This window comes from Dromiciops gliroides, chromosome 3 (assembly GCF_019393635.1).
Source record: "Dromiciops gliroides isolate mDroGli1 chromosome 3, mDroGli1.pri, whole genome shotgun sequence".
NCBI lineage: Eukaryota > Metazoa > Chordata > Mammalia > Microbiotheria > Microbiotheriidae > Dromiciops > Dromiciops gliroides.
The window spans coordinates 488652348-488673602 of NC_057863.1; the positions used below are offsets into that span (position 1 = coordinate 488652348).

General features: G+C 38.0%; 1 protein-coding gene across 3 annotated transcripts in view; it reads left to right on the forward strand.

The window, feature by feature from the left end:
• The window catches only part of ZDHHC20 (zinc finger DHHC-type palmitoyltransferase 20), a 92191-nt gene that overhangs the window by 53729 nt on the left and 17207 nt on the right, over positions 1–21255 (forward strand). For 2 of the 3 annotated variants that reach the window (XM_043995915.1, XM_043995916.1), the window contains exons 4-9: positions 2714–2834; positions 6478–6547; positions 9080–9112; positions 9470–9590; positions 18992–19027; positions 20781–20913. In XM_043995915.1, coding sequence (XP_043851850.1) covers positions 2714–2834; positions 6478–6547; positions 9080–9112; positions 9470–9590; positions 18992–19027; positions 20781–20913 — 514 coding nt within the window. The remainder of the gene's footprint in view (positions 1–2713; positions 2835–6477; positions 6548–9079; positions 9113–9469; positions 9591–18991; positions 19028–20780; positions 20914–21255) is intronic. The other variant, XM_043995917.1, reaches the window with a different exon arrangement.

Sequence of the window (21255 nt, forward strand, 5' to 3'; positions counted from 1 at the left end):
TGTGAAAGAAGAATTAGAACAAAAGGCCCAATGAGAATTATTAAAAGAGATTCTCTACAACCAAGTGAGGCCTCAGACAGGAGGAATGCTGTGGCTATCCAAGTCTGCACAGATTTTGAGGTAGTAATGTGGCAACTCCCCAGATGGCTTCCCAGAATTCCTCTTTTCTACAGGAAGTTCTATGTGTGATTTGTGATGCTCCTGTGCTTTTGGGGGTGTTTCAGAGTGGTAACTGATGAGAAAGAAAAGCGTTTTTTCTGTTAATCTTGGCTTCCAGATTTTTGCTTGGGATGTTTTAACATCGTAATTGGTTGAGGGGATAAAAGGACTGTTAGCTGGGAACGTGGGAAGAGACTCTGACCCAACCTATAGCTGACTTTGGGCCTGTTCCCACTCCCCTGCCTATGAGATTATGAGCTCAAAGAAAGAACAGAGGTACTCTTTTTCATGTTCTAAATTATTGATTTGGGTCTTAACATCTCTTGAACTAGCCTTCAGACTCTAAAACAGGCTAGAGGAATGATGCCACAGTTAACATTCACTCATGGCCTTTTGTTCAATATTTGATACATCTTGAGGTATCATACCAATGAGATAGACCAGTAGGTAATAACCAAAGCTAAGCCAAGCTGTAACACAACTAAATGGCCTTTGAGGTCTCTTCTACTTCCAATCTGTGAACTTTTGTGGGGTTTTTTTTGGCAGGTTAGTGAGGGTTAAGTGACTTGCTCTGGGTCACATAGTTAGTACGTGTCAAGTGTCTGAGGCCAGATTTGAAAGCAGGTCCTCCTCAATCCAGGGCTGGTGCTTTAACCACTGCACCCCCTAGCAGCCCCCTGAATCTGTGAACTTTAATCCTATGTAAAAAACATGTATAATAAAACTGGTAGAATTGAACAGTGAGGAAGAGTCATTGTTTAATAAATGTAATTGGGGAAATTATGTAATAATATAGGAGAAAATTAAATTCATATTAATAGAAGTTCCATTAATTAATAATTTAAACATTAAAGCAATAAATGAATAAATGAAACAGCTGGAGAAAAAGAATCATACTTATCCAAAATGTGGAGAAAATTTTTTTATTTTAATTGAAGCATTTTTAAAATTATCAGAACAGGTTTGATGTGTTTAGTTTTCTAAAAAATAAGATATATGGGGCAGCTAGGTGATGCAGTGGATAAAGCACTGGCCCTGGATTCAGGAGGACCTAAGTTCAAATCCGCCTCAGACACTTGACACTAGCTGTTTGACCCTGTGCAAGTCATTTAACCCTTGTTGCCATGCAAAAATAAATAAATAAATAAATAAATAAATAAATAAATAAATAAGACATACAACAAATATAAAAATTAAGAAAAATGAAAGCAACAGAATAGGGGAAGGATTCACGATAAATATAATGGATAAAAAACTCCAGAATTTATGTGAAACAGAAATAAGTCTATAAGAACAGTACTCTAGGGGCAGCTAGGTGGCACAGTGGATGGAGCACCGGCCCTGGAGTCAGAAGTACCTGAGTTCAAATCTGGCCTCAGACACTTAACCCATGCTAGCTGTGTGACCCTGGGCAAGTCACTTAACCCCAATTGCCTCACTAAAAACAAAACAAACAAACAAACAAACAAAAAAGAACAGTACTCTATCTCTAATGGACAAATGGTCAGAGTTTATGAACAAACAATTCAGTATGTTGTAGTGGAAAGAGCACAGACTCTGAAGTCAGAGGATATGGATTCAAATTCTGCCTCTGATACTTTGTGTCTTTGTAACCCTAGCAATTCACTTACTATGGCCCTCAGATTCCTCATTTTTAAAATGAGATTGGACTAGATGTTCTCTGTGGTCCTCTTCACTTCAAAATCTATAATCCTATGAAAAAAGAACATACTTAATTTTTGGGAAAATGTTCAATCACTAATAGTTAAGGAAATTCTCATTTAAACAACTATAGGGATTACTTAACCAAAGTGAATGTAAATGATTAAGCCCAGTGCTAAGGTGCAACTGTGGGGAAATGAGTATACTCACTGCTGACATCAATACAGATTACAATAATTTTTGCTGAAGAGTAATCACATGGGAGTTTTAATGTTCATTCATATTGTTTGATTTCATAATCCCAGTATTTGGTGTATTCCCCAAGAAAATATTTTGATTTTTTTTTTTTTTTTTTGGTGAGGCAATTGGGGTTAAGTGACTTGCCTAGGGTCACACAGCTAGTAATTGTTAAGTGTCTGAGGCCAGATTTGAACTCAGGTACTTCTGAATCCAGGGCCGGTGCTCTATCCACTGCGCCACCTAGCTGCTCCCAAGAAAATATTTTAGAAGAAAGTACCTGTTTTTTACAAAGATATTTCTATTTATTCTAAATATAATAAGAAAAAACCCCCCAACATTTGGGGAATGGCTAAGCTGACTGAGATACACATTCTCAGTAGTGCATTTGTGTTGCTATAAAAGGATAGATTTAACTTTGCAAAATTTTTTTAAATGCCATATGAATCTTGAGTTATATTGATTTTAGTGTTACAAGTATGTATTTTTGTGGAAGAAAATTTCACAGTTGTTACCCAAGCATATTTGAAATAACCATATTCAGTCTTTTTCTATATTTTTGTAGTTCTTTATGCAAATATCTTTTTCATATTGGAAAGATTTGTAGTTGATTTAATCCTAGGATCAAAAAATAACAATTCTTTTCCTCTTTTAGTTCTTTTTATCTCAGTCCGATGAAGAACGTTATGAAAAGGAAGAAAGACCTGAGGTACAACAAGAAATTTTGAAAAGAGTAGCAAAAGAATTACCTGTCTACACTATGACTTCAACAAGATGTAAGCAAAATAGATCTTTAGCTTTCAGCAGCTGTATTCACTTCCATAATGAGATATATCGACTTATCTGTGACTGTTGGGGTCGTTCACAAATAGTATTCTGTTGATCATCTCTTTATAATGAGGCATTCACTTTTCTTGCTCTCCCATTTTCTTTATTTCTTTCCCTCTCCCCCAATGCTAGCACTATTTTTATCTTTGTTAAATAAAAAATATTGAAAATGTCCATTTACCAATATACTTTTTTTTCCTTTCTTTCTTTCTTTTTTTTTAAGTGAGGCAATTGGGGTTAAGTGACTTGCCCAGGGTCACACAGCTAGTAAGTGTTAAGTGTCTGAGGCTGGATTTGAACTCAGGTACTCCTGACTCCAGGGCCAGTGCTCTATCCACTGTGCCACCTAGCTGCCCCACCAATATACTTTTAAAAGGAAAATACTCAGTGATTTATAATTTACAGTTATTATTGATAAAATAACTATCATCTGTATATAGCATTTTATAAATATTGCCTCAGTTTTTCCTCACAACAACCCTGTGTGGTAGGTGCTATTAATATCCCCATTTTACAAATGAAGAAATTGAGGCAGAGAGAGGTTAAATGACTTGCTAGGGTCACACAGCTATTATGTGTCTAGGGCCAAATTTTAACTCAGGTCTTCTGTATCCAGGTTGAGTGTTCTACTACCAGCTCCCTTTCTCACTATTTGAAAGCAATGCTTATTCTTTAAGTGAGAAGGAAGAAGTGTCTGTAAGGGAATGGTCATCAGTGTCAAGGGCTGTAAAAAAAGTAAAGGAAAGACTTCTTCCCAAGATAGCTGCCCACACATTTGCTCCAACAAAACCTGAAAAACTAAAGGAAGTTACTTCACCCACTCCAGGATTGCACAAAAAGGCAGAAAGAAGCCCATAGGCAATAAGAAAGGAGGCCCCCATCAAAATCAGAGCCAGTACAGACAAACAAGGCTATAACTTCTCAGCAAGATCAGATACTGGCTAGAGATTTGTATAGACTGCAAACCTTTGTGCACAGAAGTAACAAACAGAAGGTCCCCCCAGGATGATTGTTGTAGTTGTTTATCCTTCATTTTCAAAGAGGACCATGACATCAGGGTGATGTCATGATTTGCACTGAATTGGATTTAAGTAAGGAAGGGCTGTGTAAGGTCATCAACCTCACTCTGCCCTCCAGAGCCATCTGGGTCCAGTGGCAAGATATAGATCAGGACAACTGGAGGTGGCGCTGGATGTTTAAGGCAATTGGGCTTAAGTGACTTGCCCAGGGTCACACAGCTAGTAAATGTTTGAGCTAGGATTTGAACTCAGGTCCTCACAACTTCAGGGCCAGTGCTCTATCCATTTAGCCACCTGCCTGCCCAGGGTGATAAAAACAAAGGAGGCCTTGTAAATGACTGGCAGTGGTAGCAACCAGTCAAGCGTGGCAGCACTCAGACTGAGACATCCCTAGGAGCCCTACCACTCTCCTGAGATACCATCAGGGACCCTAAATTTCCAGAGATCTGAACCTCAAAAATCCCAGGAGGCCTGAACACAGATCCACACAAGAACCTAGGTGAATTTAGCATGAGAACAAACAGGGCCCACCATCTCATCTAAAAGAACAGAAAGGGATGGAGCCTAGCTAGCCCTGGCACAAAGCTCCACTTCAGAACTAATGCTGGAGAATAAATTTGAAAATACAACAGCAATTATAAAGATTTATTGTAGATCCATGGATACTTAGAAATCTAACATAGAAGAAGAGAATAACTCCCTAACAACTTCAAGCAGGTATTCAAAGGAAAAAAAGAGAATTTCCTACAAGGTCTACATGAATACCTAGAAGAAATTAAGAAAAAAAAATTAATGGGATAAAAGCTCTGAAAGAGAGACTTAGAAGATGAATAATTAGCTTAGAAAAGAAAGTAGTAAAGATTACCCAAGTACCAACTCTATGAAAACTAAAATAGATGAAATAAATCACTTTACTCCATGAGACATCAAGAAATATCAGAACAAAATAAAAAGAATTGAAAAAATTGAAGAAAATGTAACGTGTCAAAAACAACTTACTTGAGGAGCAGCTAGATGGCACAGTGGATGGAGCACTGGCCCTGGAGTCAGGAGGACCTGAGTTCAAATTCAGCCTCAGACACTTGACACTTACTAGCTGTGTGACCCTGGGCAGGTCACTGTGATGTTTAAAATCTAAATTGTGGTCGCCTTAAATTAGAAGCTTCAGCACCAGTCTTTGGGCATTAAACATTTATTAAAGCATTAAGGGATAGCTAGGTGTGATTACAATCCAATTAACTTGAAGTAGGCTAATCAGCAGTCAATCACTCTCACTTGATTCAATCAGTCTAGATTAATCTCCAGGTGGATCTTTGAGTATCTGGGAAATCCCATTATTTCATCACATCACTTAACCCCAGTTGTCTCAAAAATTTAAAAAGGGGGGGGGGGACACACCAACTTACTTGAGAAACAGGTCAAGGAAAGATAATTTAAGATTTACTGAACTCCCTGGAAATTGTTTTCTTAAAAAAAGCAGCCTGAACATTTCAAGAAATTAATGAAAACTTTCAGATGTACACGACCAGATGGCAAAGTAAAGATGGAAAAGAATCCACTGACTCCTGAAAGGAGTCTAAAAAAGAAAAATCCCTGGAATCTTATAACGAATAATTCAAATTCTCTAAAATGAAAGAAAATATGTAAGCAGCCAGAAAAGAATTCAGGTATCAGGGAACCACAGTTAGGGTTACACAAGACCTAGCAACTTCTAATTTAAACTAGAAGAAATATTGGAATACAATATTCTAAAAGGTATAGGCTTACAGCCAAACATAACTTATCTTGAAAAACTAAATATAAACCTTTTGGGAGGAAAACAGATTTTTCTTTAATGGAATAGAGGATTTGTAAGTATTCATGATAAAAATGTGAGAACTGCATTAAGAACTTCAAAATGCAAACATTGAAGTCAAAAGAAACCTGGAAAAGTTTAATTTACTTGAGCTTTCAAAAGCAGCCAAAGGAGAATGCAGTGCTAACATTCTAATGTTAGCTTCTGGGGCAGCAGCATGTGATAGGCCTCAGGAGAGTATGGAGGCCCAGGATTGTAATAACACTTTTCCTTAAGTTCGATACTAAATTCAATAATTAATTCTCTGACAAAAACAACCTCTGTAATCCTCAACTATCAACAGAATTTCAATAAGTGAAACTCCTACAGGAAGCAGATGGGCTGTGTTCTATACACTTCAGATACATTTCTTTTGCCAGATTCATCATAGAGACATTTGTGGTATAACAGAAAGAATGCATTTCAAGAGAGCTAAATTCTAGGCTTAGCTTTACCACCACCTAGCTATGTGGCCATTAACAGTTAATTGGTCATTGAACCTTCCATAGCTTCAGTATTCTTAACAGTAAAATGAATAGGTAAATTTGAGTGATCCTAATGCCCTTTCCAGTTCTTAACATCTTAACATTTTATTCCTTTGTGTTATTTTAAAGTTCTTAGTTAAAAGTAATTTGTTCTATAAATGAGTTTAGAAAGTTAATTTGAGGTTTATTTATTGAAGTTAATTAAGCAATATTTTGTCTATTTTAACAGTTGTCTTTTTTATTCTTGATTTAGTAATCAGATATTGTGAAAAATGTCAGCTGATTAAACCTGATCGATGTCACCACTGCTCTGTATGTAACAAGTAAGTAACTTTGATCAGCAGCTTTTATTTTCACTGAGCCATATTAATGTTACATACATACTGAGTTTTATATTTATACCCTAGTTCTAAAACTTTATAGTCACTTCTTTTTTTTTTTGGTGGGGCAGTGAGGGTTAAGTGACTTGCCCAGGGTCACACAGCTAGTAAGTGTCAAGTGTCTGAGGCCGGATTTGAGCTCATGTCCTCCTGAATCCAGGGCCAGTGCTCTATCCACTGTGCCACCTAGCTGCCCCCTACAGTCACTTCTTGAAGTAAATAATGCAATTATTTGCTCTGAAGAGTGGATGAAGGGTCTTGGATAAGCTATATATCATTCCCATCACCTAAGAGACCTCAGATGTATCACCTTGATCTGTGCTTACTAATGTGAGCTTAATCTTCTAGGCTGGTGCACAAAAAAAGCAGTCATGAGCATGCTGTAATAACCTGACTTTTGAGAAACCTTCTGGGTCTTCTCAGAGTAAGAAGAGTTCATAGTAGATGAGTTGACGCATCATTTGACATTGAGGTTAAGGTATAACAAATAATATGACAATTTAATCATTTCCCTCAACTTATTTTCTCATTATTTATGACAGTTTTTGTTGGGAATGGATTTACCTCATGCCACCATTCACCCCTCCATTGCCCTTCAAGTGAACTATAACTTTAATTATTCAAACCCTATAATATTCCGTATAAAAAGGAAGGCTATTCAAGCACTTTTGGAATACCGTGGATATATTTTAAATGAACTCATCCAGTTTTTTTATTAATTCCAGAAGAGCAGTTCTGCCCTATACTTTAATGGTTTGTAAGCAGTTCTGCCCAATACTCATAGTAATTTTTACTATGGTTTTCCTTGTTTATCTTAACTACTGTTAATCTGGCCCATAGTTCAGAACTTAGCCTAAAGATTAGTGCTCACAGGGCTGTCTTTCACCTTTCTTAGAGAATACCTTGCTACTGACCATAACTGTTGTTTAAAATGTTGAATTTTATATTTAAAGGAAGCTTAGAAGCTGATTTGTTCAAAGGAACTAAATCCCACTAAATTTATAGTCTTTTAAAAAAAAAAATTCTGCCCCACATTTAGATACAACAAAGTACAACTAAAACAAATAAACCAGCTCCAATAAGCCAGGCAGCTTAGTTTCCAAAACAATAAAATAGATTTACAAGTTTTGCTTGTCAGTGAAGCTTGAATCTATCTATAGCAATAAAGTTGTAAATTTTAAGACCTGTTGAATCTCAAATAAACTATTAAAAACTTATATTTTGTACAGTTTTAAATCTTCATAATTCCATAGGAAAATGCTTTAAAATAAGTTGTATGCCCTTTAGTGGTTTCACTCATGTGTCTTTTAAAACTTCAGTGCTGAAACAGTACAAAATCTCTAGCCTGCTACTGGTCTCCATGTCTTGGTCCTCTCCCCATCTATTCCATCTTCTACTCATCTGCTAAGGTGTTTTTTCTAAAGCATGGTTCTGACCATGTCTCCCACACCCCCTGCTCATGGAGCACCAGTGGCTTCCTATTACCTCCAGGATCAAATATAAACTCCTTTATTTGGTATTTAAAGCTTTTCATAAGGTACCTTCTACACTGCCAGTCTCCTTACTCCCATTTACTTGATGATTCAGCTACACTGACCTCCTTACAATTCCATAAACATGACACTCCATTTCCTGTGTCTGTGCCTTTGTCCTTGTTGTTCCCCCTTCCCATGCCATGTGGGGTATATTCTGCCCCTCACCTCATCCTCTTAGTTTCTCTGACTTTCTTCCAGACTCAGTTCAACTCCCACTTTATGCAGGAAGCCTTTTCTCCTTCATCCACTCCACTCTGCTTCCCCTAACCCCATCCCCTGGCAAATGGTTAGTGCTTTCTCATATTAGATTAATTTATATTTTATATCTTGAATGTACCTAGTCATTCATATGTTGTTTCTCCCATTAGAATGTCTGCTCCTTGAGGGCTCCAACTGCTTTCTCCGTTCCTTTCATCCTCTTAGTAAATGCCCATTAATTGACTTACTGTTTAGATTCATATCATGTTTTTGTTTCTCCTTGTCTTATTACCCCCTACCAGGTTATGCGTCTTGACAACCAAAGCATGATATTATAGGATCATAGATCTAGAATGAGAAGGAACTTCAAAGGCAATAACAGTCCAACCTCTTCATTTTATAAATGAGGAAAGTAAGGTCCAGTGTGCCCAAGATCATACACATAGTGATCACCAGAAGTGTCATTCTAACCCATATCCTCTGACCCCAGTTTCAGAGCTTCTTCCTCTGTACCATTCTGAGTTTCCCAAACATAGATATTCTATGGTATGCCCAGAGCCTATCATATAGTAAAGTGTTTGCTGAATATTAATCACCTTAGAAAATTTTATATATCCTATTGCAATAAAAATGCTAATTATAATGCTCTTCTTAGATAAAATTCTAAAGAAAAAATTTTAAGTGTATGGGAATTTGTAAATGGAAATTTGAATATGGAATTTATTGTACTTTCTTTTCATAGATGTGTTCTTAAGATGGATCATCATTGTCCTTGGTATGTATGAAAAATATAAAAATATCCTTTGGTAGGGAAAGGAAGTCCTAAATTTTGAAATAATTCTTTTTTCCATTAAAAGAAATGTTACTCATTAATTTCTCTACATGATCAATAATATATTCTGAAATGGTTCAGATTATTTAAGAATTGAGATGTAGTGCTATTATTCTACGTGCATATGTTTATTTACTAGTCCCATAATCTAATTTTTAAATTTTTTTCTCCAACTACCCTCAATTTAGAAAATTGGTTTAATGTAATTTACTGTGTAATCTTCTTTTCTTTTTCTTTTAAATTTGTATTGATATCTTTTATTCTTTATATTACAACCATTTATCTCCTTTACTTTTCCAGGGTGAATAACTGTGTGGGATTTTCTAACTACAAATACTTCCTGCTGTTTTTATTTTACTCCCTTTTGTATTGTATTCTGGTGACCACAACAGTTTTAGAATATTTTATAAAATTCTGGACGGTAAGTTTGTTAAAATTTTAAATAGTATAGAGTTATGTTTTCATTAAGCTACTGCATTGCTGTAATATTTTAAGGATTAAACATTTAACTCAGTACTAAGGTAAGAACTTATTAACCAGTTTCTACTATTCAAATTTGCAGTTAGCCAGGTGAAACAAGGGGGAGTTTGAATACTTGCTCTCCATTGCCACTTCCAGGTTCTTCTACTTCCAATCTGCAGTAATATCTCCTTTGAGGTTCATGCAGTCCATAATTACCACTCAATCAGAGTCCTGGTAGCTGTTGTCTACAGACCTCCAAGTCACTCCCCTTCCTTCCTCAACAAGTTCAGTACCTGATTCACAATTACATTAGAGGACTTCATATATATGTTGACTCTCCCTCAAACATCCTAAGCACTTTTACTTCCCATGACTTACTCTTTCACCCTACCACAGCCATACATAAAGACGGTAATGTCCTTGATCTTGCCACAAAGACACCACTTCCATGTTCAAGAATTCCAAAAATCCCTTATCTGACCCATATCTATTAGCTTTTCACCTCTTCCTCTGTCTTTTCTTACCAAACCCTATTCTTTGTCCATACTGTGACCTCCAGTACCTTGACTTGTTGGGTTTCTCCCAGGCCATCTCCCCCAAACTAACCACTAGTTCCTCTTTTCTTTTTTAGTGTGGCAATTGGGGTTAAGTGACTTGCCCAAGGTCACACAGCTAATAAGTGTTAAGTGTCTGAGGCCAGATTTGAACTCAGGTACTCCTGACTCCAGGGCCAGTGCTCTATCCACTGCGCCATCTAGCTGCCCCTCTAGTTCCTCTTTTGACTGTCCTCTCTGGAGTTTTTGACCCAGCATCAGCCAGCCTGTATCGGCCTTGGATCATTCTCACCATTGGCCTTAGCTCTTGTGCAGTTGGTGCTGAACTAAAGTGGAAAAAAATCACTCAGTCATTCTGACTGGGCTAGTTAGAAATTTGTTACACAATCTCAGCTGGGCTTTCACTGCTGCTAGATAATCTGACTGTACCTCCCTTATCAACTCACTACCCACGCTCAGCATTGGCTCTTCCAAACCTTTTCATCCCTCAAATCTCCTATGGTTTCTCTCCCCCCCCCCCCTCAATCTTGTCTCATAATGAGCTTCCTCTTCTCCCCTCTTCCCATCTCTTATCACTCAGACATCTTTTGCCACTATCACCCATCTTATATGATAAAGTATCCTAACTACTTGTTCAAGCAAACCCATGCCGTCACAACAGTACTCCACTGTCATCCTAACTTCCTCTTTTACCTTCAATCTCTCTCTAATGGCTCTTTCCCTACTGCCTACAAATATACTCTAGTCTCCCCCACCCTCAAAAAGGCTCTCACTTGATCCTTCTATCCCCACTAATGTATTGTCTTATATCTGCCCTTTGTGGCTAAAGTCCTGGAAGGAGCCATCTCTAATTGGTGCCCCCACTTCCTCTCCTTTCACTCTTAACCTCCTACAATCTGTCTTCCAGCCTCATCATTGCACTGAAGGTACTCTCTCCAGCATTATCAGTGATCTTTTAATTCCCGGATCCAATGGTGTTTGACATTGTTGAACACCCTCTTTTCTTTGATACTCAAGGTTTTGGGGACACCATTCTGTCCTCCAACCTATTAATCCATTTCTTCTCGGTCTCCTTTGCTGAATGTTCATACACATTATGCCCTTTAACCATAGGTGTCCCTCTAGCCTCTGTCTTGGGCCGTCTTCACTTTTCCCTCTATCCCACTTCACTTAGTGTTCTCATTACCTGGTGGTGTAGTGGATAGAGCATTGGGGCCTGGAGTAGGGAATCAATAAGGAGTTCAAATCTAGCTTCAGTCACTTGCTGGCAGTGTGACCCTGGGCAAATCATTTAACTTTTGTTTGTTTCAGCGTCCTCCTCAACTGTAAAATGAGAAGAATAATAGTACCTGCCTCACAGGGTTGTTGTGAGGATGAAATGAGAGCATATTTGTAAAAAGTATTTAGCATAATGTCTAGCACATAGTAGGTAGGTACTGTTGTAGAAATGCTTATTACCTTCTCCCTTCCCCTTCATCAGCTCCTATGAATTTAATTATGATTTCTATGCTAATGATTTTCAAACAGACCTGTTGTGCCCTTACCTGTCTGCTGGCCTCCATTCTCACATATCCAACTGCCTTTCAGACATCTCAAATTTGTATGTCCAAGAGACATCTTAAACCCAACAGGTCCAGAACTGAATTCATTATCTTTTCCCCCAAACCCAACTCTGCCTCCAAACTTCCCTATTGGTGTCAAGAATACCACTAATCCTCCCAGTCTTCCTCACCTCTTCACTATCTCTTATTCCCCATGTCCATTCTGGTACCAAGGTCTGTGAATTTCACCTTTGCAACACCTTTCAAATACACCTTCTTTTCTGATGTTGCCACTACCTTGATGCAGACCCTCATCATGCCTGGAGTACTGCAGGAGACTGCTGGTGGGTCCCCCTGCTCTAGTCCATCCTCCATTTAGCCACCAAAGTGATTTTCCTAAAGCACAAGCCTGACCACATCAGCCCCCACTGCCCTCATAGTCAATAAACCACAGTGGCTTATCACCTTCAGGATCAAATACAAAATCTGTTTGACTTTCAGAGCCCTTCATAACCTACCAACGCCCCTCCCCAATTCCAGCCTTCTTCTACCTTATTCCCCACTACGTGCTCTTCAATCCAGTGACACTGGCCTTCTTGCTATTCCCCAAACAAGATACTTCATCTCTTAGATCCAAGCATTTTCTCTGGCTGTCCCCTCCATGCCTGGCATGTTCTTTCTTTGCCTTTTGGCTTCCTTCATTTCCCAGCTAAAGTCCTGTCTTCTATGGTAAGCTTTTCCCAATCCCTCTTAAGTCTAGTGGCTTCCTTTTCTCAATTTCCTACCTACCCTATACATGGCTTGTTTGTACATATTTATTTGTTGTCTCCACCACTAGATTGTGAGCTCTTTGCAAGCAAGGACTATCTTTTGCCTTTTTTTGTACCCCTGGTATATTCCATAGTGACTGGCACCTTATTGACTGACTGGTTGACCTTTGTATTAGCATAGTTTTAAACACTAATTTATGGCAGATATTCTTTTAAGTGTCCTAAACTGTTTTTTTGTTTTGTTTTGGTTTTTGGTTTTTTTGTGGGGCAATGAGGGTTAAGTGACTTGCCCAGGGTCACACAGCTAGTAAGCTAGTAAGTGTCAAGTGTCTGAGGCTGGATCTGAACTCAGGTCCCCCTGAATCCAGGGCCAGTGCTTTATCCCTGTGCCACCTAGCTGCCCCCCCCCAAACTGTTTTAATATATAGGTAGGCATTGCTGTGTTATTTGTATACAGATAATTAATATGATTAATTATAAGCATTTAGACTTTTCATTTGGTAGTTCTCCAAATTAGTCTAAATTAATAAGCTTTTCATGTATTCACAAATGACAACAAAACTATTTGAACCAAAGCTTCTGAATCAAAACTAACAACATTAACTGCCTTAGTAAACATAATTACTTTGTTAAAGATAAATTATAGAAACTAATCTTTGTCTTCTCTCACTTTGTTTTTCCTAGCTCTATCCAAAGGCTAAGCAAACAAGTAGCTATTTCAAAAACTTTTATCTATTTGGAAATATAGTTTAGACTTTAAAAATGAGTGTTCCTTTAGAATCGATTCTGGAGCTAAATGGGACTTTAAAAGTCTGTCTCTATCTCTGTTGACATGCTTAATTACATGCTTAATTAAGTATTCTCTTATACCTTGAAAGTTTTTATGTAATTACAAATGACTAAAAAATAGTATTAGTGTTTAAATGTGGACATCAATATAGGTGATAAATTCCTGCCTTTGGCATGTTACCTGGCACATAGTAGACACTTAATAAATACTTATTGACTGTTATATAAATATTTAATTCATTATGTAATATCATTTACAAAGACTATCTGTGATTTTTCTTTTAAAAAAATTTTTTTTGTCCCTCTAAGATGTCTCATTCTCTTACCCCCCTGCTCTGTTTACTTCACTTTCATATGACTGCTGATGATAACCAGCATGGGTATAGCATCTGCTATGTGACAGGCACTGGGCTAAGCACTTTTATCCATATTATCTCATCCAATCCTTATAATAACCCTGGGAGGTAGCCGCTGTTATCATCTCCATTTTACAGATGAAGAAATGGAGGCAAACATGGGTAGAGGGAATAACTGCCAAAGTCAAATTCCTAAACCAGAGGTCCAATCATGTCATTCCCATATTTGAGAATGTCTGGTGTCTCCCAATGCCTTTTTTTTTTTTTTTTTAGTGAGGCAGTTGGGGTTAAGTGACTTGCCCAGGGTCACACAGCTAGTAAATGTTAAGTGTCTGAGGCCAGATTTGAACTCAGTTACTCCTGACTCCAGGGCTGGTGCTCTATCCACTGCGCCATCTAGCTGCCCCATCCCCATGCCTTTAAGATAAAAGACCAATGCAACTCACTGTATCTAAAGCCCTTAACAGTTTGTCTCCAGCCTACCTTTCCAAGCTTATTGCACAATCAGAGCTATTTACAAATGCAGACACAGAGATAACTGTTTCATGTGACTCCAAAGACTTTTATTAAGTGCCAGAGACTTGCCCACCCCTATGGTAGGCACTAAGAATATAAAAACCTAGAGTCCCTGCCTTTAGTGAGATCAAAATCCCAGAGCCTCAAACTAAATTAATAGAATTTTACTTTTTTTACTATCTAGTCATGAATATACATTATTCTCCCACATTTTGAGCCAATGTTGGTACTTATTTATATTCCACAAGCTGGTCTTTAAGGTGTGATATGGTCTTATATCTGAAGGTTGGAAATAGATGATCTCGTCTAAGGGAGATAGGGCAGGGATATAATAGTCAGATTTTCTTTAGATTCCCAGAAGAATAGTATAACAGATTAAGGTAGCAAGGATTTTTATGAGTAATTACTTAAGTCTCTAATACTTTTGTAAATTACAAATGTACTTTCTAACCATATTAACCTGTGTTATAGATTCAGAATCTGTAATAGGCAATTTAGTACACTGTAAAGAACACTGGATTTGGATTCAAAGCACCTGAATTCAAACCCTGGTTCTTCCACTTAGCTTTGGAATATTTCATAAGTCATTTCATCTCTCTAGGCCCTAAGTCCTAAGTCTTGAAAATGCAGGGGTTGGACCCAATGACCTCTAAGTTGCCTTTACAGCTCTCACTGCCATGATTCTAAGCTAGTAATATTAGTGGTTAAAGTACTGAAGTTTGAATCAGGTGAAGAATTTGAGAAATAGGAGAAGCAGCTAGGTATGACAATGAATAGAGAGCTAGACTGGAGTTCAAATCCAGCCTCAGACACTTAACCAACTCCGTGACTCTGAGCAAGTCAATTAATCTCTATCTGCTTCAGTTTTCTTGTCTATAAAATGGGGAAAATAATAGTACTTACCTCCCAGTGTGTGCAATGAAATTGAGATATTTGTAAAGCACTTTACAAACCTAAAAGCTCGATATAAATGCTATTATTAAAGTACATTCAATGGCAAAGAGCCCCAAATGCTTTTCCTTCTTATTCCTCCTTCATCTTTCTAGTATAACCCACATTCTTATCAGTTGTAAATTTCTGTGCCATATTGCTTTCCCTTTGTTTAGTTTCTAGATGCTGTATTCGCCAGGCACAATGATCAATTGTCAAAGCAATTTCCAGCTATTATAACCCTTTGGAGTTTGAATTGAACATTATGTTAAAATTAATGCTTGCTTATTTTTGTTGCTTGCCAGCCTTTTCATGAATTATAATTAACTGCAGAAGAAATGCAGATAATGAGATGTAGATACAGCACTAGAATATATACTGACATTGTTCTAATTACAGTAGCATCTTCTTTTTCTGGCATTGTTATGAAAATTCATTCCAGATCATTACTGTGTAGGTGATTGATCCACCAGAACTTTTTTTAAAAAATTCTAAACATTTTCTCTTATTTTTATTTATTTATTTTTATTTTTTTTATTTTTTTTAGTGAGGCAATGGGGCTTAAGTGACTTGCCCAAGGTCACACAGCTAGTACGTGTCAAGTGTCTGAGGCCGGATTTGAACTCAGGTACTCCTGACTCTAGGGCCGGTGCTCTATCCACTGCGCCACCTAGCTGCCCCCTAAACATTTTCTCTTGATGGAAATCTTTCAGAAAGATATTCTACACTCAACCACTCTGGGCCTCAATTTCCTCATCTGTTAAATGAGAAATTGAACCAGGTAGTCTTTAAAGTCCTTTCTATCTCTAAAAGTCATTGATTCTAGTAGCAGACCTTAATGTTTGTTCTCAAAAGTTCTAGATTCTAAGACGCAGAAGGGACCTCGGAGTCTTCCTGGTGTTTAGCTCTTGCCCAACCGAGAACCCCATACAGTCTCTGCTTGAAGACACCCACTGCCTCTGGAGATGGCACATTTTATGTTTGGATAGCTCTTATTTTTCTTTTTTGTGAAGTTGCATTCTGCACTCCATTCCTTTTATACATTGCTCTAGCTCCGCTTGAATCTAGCGCTTACATCTCACCTTCACCACCCCCAAATCTTCTCTTTTGACAATTGGCCTTCTGCTTCCAGGTGAGATGAATGCCTTCATTTGCAAGTGATTGTAGATGAAGGCAAAACAAGTTGGTCCAGTTTCCTTTAATTTCTGGATCTCCTACCAGTTATTTGTTGTTTTTCAGGTAAAAATGCCTTGCCAGAATGTAGTGAGAGATGACAAATCCCTATCAACCTCCTGTAGGAAAAAAAGAGGCACTTGTAGCATTAATAATTCTATTCCCACTTTGAAATGTAAGGATGCTTTTAAGACATCCAGAACTTTGTGGAGTATAGCGTTGGAAAAACTTGTGCTAGCTCTTGTCTTTTAGAATGATTTTTTTTCTTTCTCTGATTCTCCCTCATCTTATATTCACTGCCTTTCACATCATAGGTACCTGGTTAATGTTTATTGAATTGAATACACATATTTTTGCATTTGAGAACACAACAGAAACATTGCAGAACCTCCCCTCCCCCTAATGCCTGATGAGGATAAAACTTATATACGCTGTTAATCATAGTGTAACTTTCTGAGCAGCTACTGAGGAGAAGGTACTATTAGAAAATGAAAGTGTTGTGGGGAAAATAGTAGAGGTTTGAGGTAGGTAGGGGTCCTTAGGAATTTCTCTTTAAAGAATTACACCCTCTTGTAAACAAATCCAATTAAAATTAAAAAACAGTTTATTTAGGTGCTAGGGAAAGGAAAGCAAGAGAGAAGTCCTTGAACCTTTTCTCATGGAGAGAAGGCATGGCACAGAGGCGTGGCTCTCTGAGATATCTATCTCCCGGAGCAGGAGACAGGCAGATACTTCTATAGAGGACTGATGGTGGTGGTCTGATGGGGTGATCATCTGACTGTGGAAAGTTCCCTTATTGGGGGAGGACCATTCCCCACTGGTGGTGGCTGGGGGAGTTGGGTGAGGGACGGCTGTGGATCTCTCAAGCCATCTCTGTCCTCCTCTTGCCACTGAGACAGCAGCCACACCCAATCTTATCTCCTCAGGGATGGGAGAGACTGGAATGAAGGGTGGTGGTCCTGGAGCTAACTCAGTCTTGATCCCGTGCCACTTTATCTCTTTAGGTGTGTCTGTCCTTTGGTTTAGTTTCTCAAGGAGAAGGTTCTTTGATTTACCCCAGGAAACTTCTGAGGTACCTAGGGGCCCCATAACAAAAGGAAAGATGTAGAATGGGCAAAGAATTGTGAAAGGACATAAAGATAGAGAAGAGAGAGGAGGGGACTGGCTGACTTCATTGTTCTTTACAGCTATTACTAGAACAATAAGAACTAGACCTGGTAGGGAAGGGGGAAAGAGGCCAAGATAAGAAACAAGGAAGCTGAGAAAGACTGGGGGAGAAAAACAGGATCACATAGCTAAACAAGACCTTAGAAATTAATCTAGAGGGAGCTAGGTGGCACAATGGATAGAGTGCCAAGCCTGGAGTAAGGAAGACCTGAGTTCAAATGTGACCTTAGACACTTATTAGCTGTGTGACTCTGGGCAAATCACTTCACTGTATTTGCTTCAGTTTCCTCATCTGTCAGATGAACTGGAGAAGGAAATGTCAAAACCACTTCAGTATCTTTGCCAAGAAAACCCTAAATGGGGTCATGAAGAGTCAGACATGACTGAAATGACCGAAAAGAGCTGCAACAAAACAACATATTTTACAGATGAACTGAAGGACAAGGCAGCAAAATGATTTGCTCAATGAATTAATTCCAGAGCTAAGGGAATCTCCTCTCTCACCAAGCTGGGCTAGTCCCCAAAACCCATGCAGCCAGAACCTTATCACTCCTATTCCAATTCGCTTTCTAACCCAAGCCAAACAAGACTAGAGGTCTTGGGTGGGGAGGGGCACATATGGATTCTTTCTCCCTAACTTGGTAGAATATTGTAGCTACCACAGGTTGTGCAGTCTCATTTGAATTGTCACTCTAGAGCTGGCCTTTGTCTCTGCCCTTTGCTTTACCATAAATGATTAGCATTCTGTGCCCCATCAAAAGCATATCCGTATGTAAATGATCTGTGATTCCTTTGGCTTGGGAACTCTCCCTCCCTGCATCCTTAACATCCATATATGACATGCAGGCTCTGAGGCTCAGAGTGATGATAAAGCTGGTTGTCCACGATCACAGAGCTCTTAAGGGGTCACAGCTGGGATTTGAAACCAGGTCTTTCTTCCCAATTCCAAGTCCAGTGCTTTATCCACTGTGCTACAGCATCATTGAAAATACCTGAAAGTGCTACAAGTTTGGGCATTTAAGGAAATATTTTTCATATCTGAGAAATTCATTCAGATGAGACATTTCAGTTACCAAAGATACCAGATAAAGTATCTCTGTAACTGTCGTCCAATAATATATTAGTCAAATTATAAGACTTTTTTTTTTCTCCAGAATTAAAATGATCAAAGAAGTGCTAGAGAATGCTAATAACCCTTTCTTCCTGCCTCAGGCTTTTCAAAAAGAATCATTAGAATAAAAGGATAGCTCTAATTTAGAAAACTACCCAGATTTGATATAATAAACCTACAAATTTAAGACTGTTATTTTATATACATGTCTCCATTTAAAAAATCAAGTAAAGAGCCTTTAAAGAGCCCTAGAAATCCATTCCTATATTTGGAGATGACAGTATGCTGGCATGCACTCTTGTATATTTTTCTTTTATCTGGAGGATGCTGCTATATTTCCAGTACAGAGAAGGTAACCCAGTAATCCTTGAATACAAACCAGTCTTAAAAATAATGTTTTCAGGTATTTTTATTGATATTGGTATCTTAATATATTATCTTTATTTGTACAAGCTTTGCCGCAGGAAATCTACAGAGAATTGTCCAAAGGTAAAATGCATTGTTGATGTAATTTATAAGTTGATCTTAATACTTTTCATGATTTCTTTCATAGCATTTATTGTGCTGTGTATTACTATTTGTCTTAAGCAATGTAAGCCTTAGAAGGAATAGTTGCCTAATTTATATCATTTGAAGGGTACCACCAAAACACCTGTGGGCTTAAAAATATCTCCCTCACTAGTTTTCCCTCTGATTCTTCCATTTAATTAATACTTTACCTTTCCTTAAAATGTTAAACACATTCATCCATTTTCATTCACTGGTAGTTTAGGATTATTTTATTAGATTCTCCAGTCACTTCAAAGGACTAAATTGAAGAGCCTACAGCTGCCTCATGAAAACAAAAAGGTGGGGATGCTTGCTAGCCAGGGGGCAGCATGGGGTTAATGGATGCCTGGTATAGGGATAAGGATTGCTAGAAGGGAAAAGGGAGCCCAGAGATAACCTCCACAGTTTTGCTTAGGGCAGGTACTATTTAGCAGCATGTATGCAATTTTTGACATAATTTTTTTTAAACTTATTTGTGCCCAATGTCAATTCAAGTGTGAGTTTTTGTGGAAGGAATTAGATTAATTCTGTATAATTTCATAATTGATCCTATTCTGTATTACTGCTCCCTCTTGAATGATTGCTCAAGTGACATTTCTTTGACTCTGCCTAGGAGTCAAGTTTAGAAGTTCAATTCTCCTGCTAATCACTGTTCTATACTTGCCTCAAGGAAATCTATTACCATGATGTAGGTGGACACCAGGGAGTCTGGTCCGCTATCTCTAACTCTGTGGGTGGACATAAGCAATGAACATTTCTTAGTCACAGTTCAGTTTCCCCTCTGAGTTATTTAAAAGAAAATGTGTCATCCCTCATATCTTCAGCTTCTGGGAAAATAACAAGGCATCTTTAAGTCTTGAAGCTAGCTCTAAGAGATACATTGACCCCAAAACTGTTCTTATACCATTAACAACAGAGCCTTATCTCCCTAACAGAACTTTTTATACACCATGGAGTCTGCTAACTGAGGTCTACTAACTAACAAGGTCTGCAATATGCAGAAAGGTCCTATAAATTAATCAAGCAGTCTTCTGTGACAGAGAAAGGTGGTGACTGTCCCCACATGGGTTCTAGCCTGAGCTTCTTAATGTAACCAATCTTGTCCTCACCCTCATGAGGCTGTCTATCCTGTAACAAGTTGCATTATCTTCCCCACCTACCCAACTCTTCTCCCCAGAACTGTTAAAGCTGTTTGAGTCTGTCTTGGGTCTTTGGCCATTGAGACAGACCATTGACCCAGTTTTTTGGTTACTGCTAGTCTAAAAAGTTGATCATGCTTAGACCATTGTCTCTCAGTTTACCTTAATTTTCAAATATAACACTGTAGTGAACCAAATAAATTACTGAGTTCTTCCCTCTGGACAAAAAGATGCTTTTTGGTTTTTTGTTATCATTGTTCATTGATAAAAACTAAAAAACCCCTGAAAGTAGTTTTAAATAACTAATCCACAGTGGTATGAGATTGTAAACACTCTTTAATAGGCTAGTGATTGAATTTGGACCAACTCCTCTCTTTTTGTGCTTTTCCTACGTTCAGAATATGTTCTATTATTATTTATATCTGAAAACTTATTGAAATATTTAAGTTTCTAGGAAGATTTTTATCAGACAATGGCATGAAAGGTATACATGGAAAAGGTATGAAAAGATTAGCTGTGCTCTGAACTAATTATTTTTTTCTCTCTCTTCTCAGACCAACCTAAGAAACACAAGGGCACAATTCCACGTCCTTTTCCTTTTCTTTGTGGCTACTATGTTTTTCATTAGCATCCTGTCGCTTTTCTGCTACCATCTCTGGCTGGTTGGAAAAAACAGAACGACAATAGGTCAGTTGATTAAAATAAAACCTCTAACTGCCCAGGTAAATGTCTGTTATGAATTATGTGATCAAAAGAAGTCACAATAGAATCATGTAAAAACCTGTTTAATTTCTTTCTTTCTTTCTTTCTTTGTTTTTTGTGGGGCAATGGGGTTAAGTGACTTGCCCAGGGTCACACAGCTGGTAAGTGTCAAGTGTCTGAGGCCAGATTTGAACTCGGGTACTCCTGAATCCAGGACCGGTGCTTTATCCACTGCGCCACCTAGCCACCCCAAAAAACCTGTTTAATTTCCAAGTATTTGTTTTATGCAGAACTATGGACCAGCTAAAGTATGAACTAGATGATGGG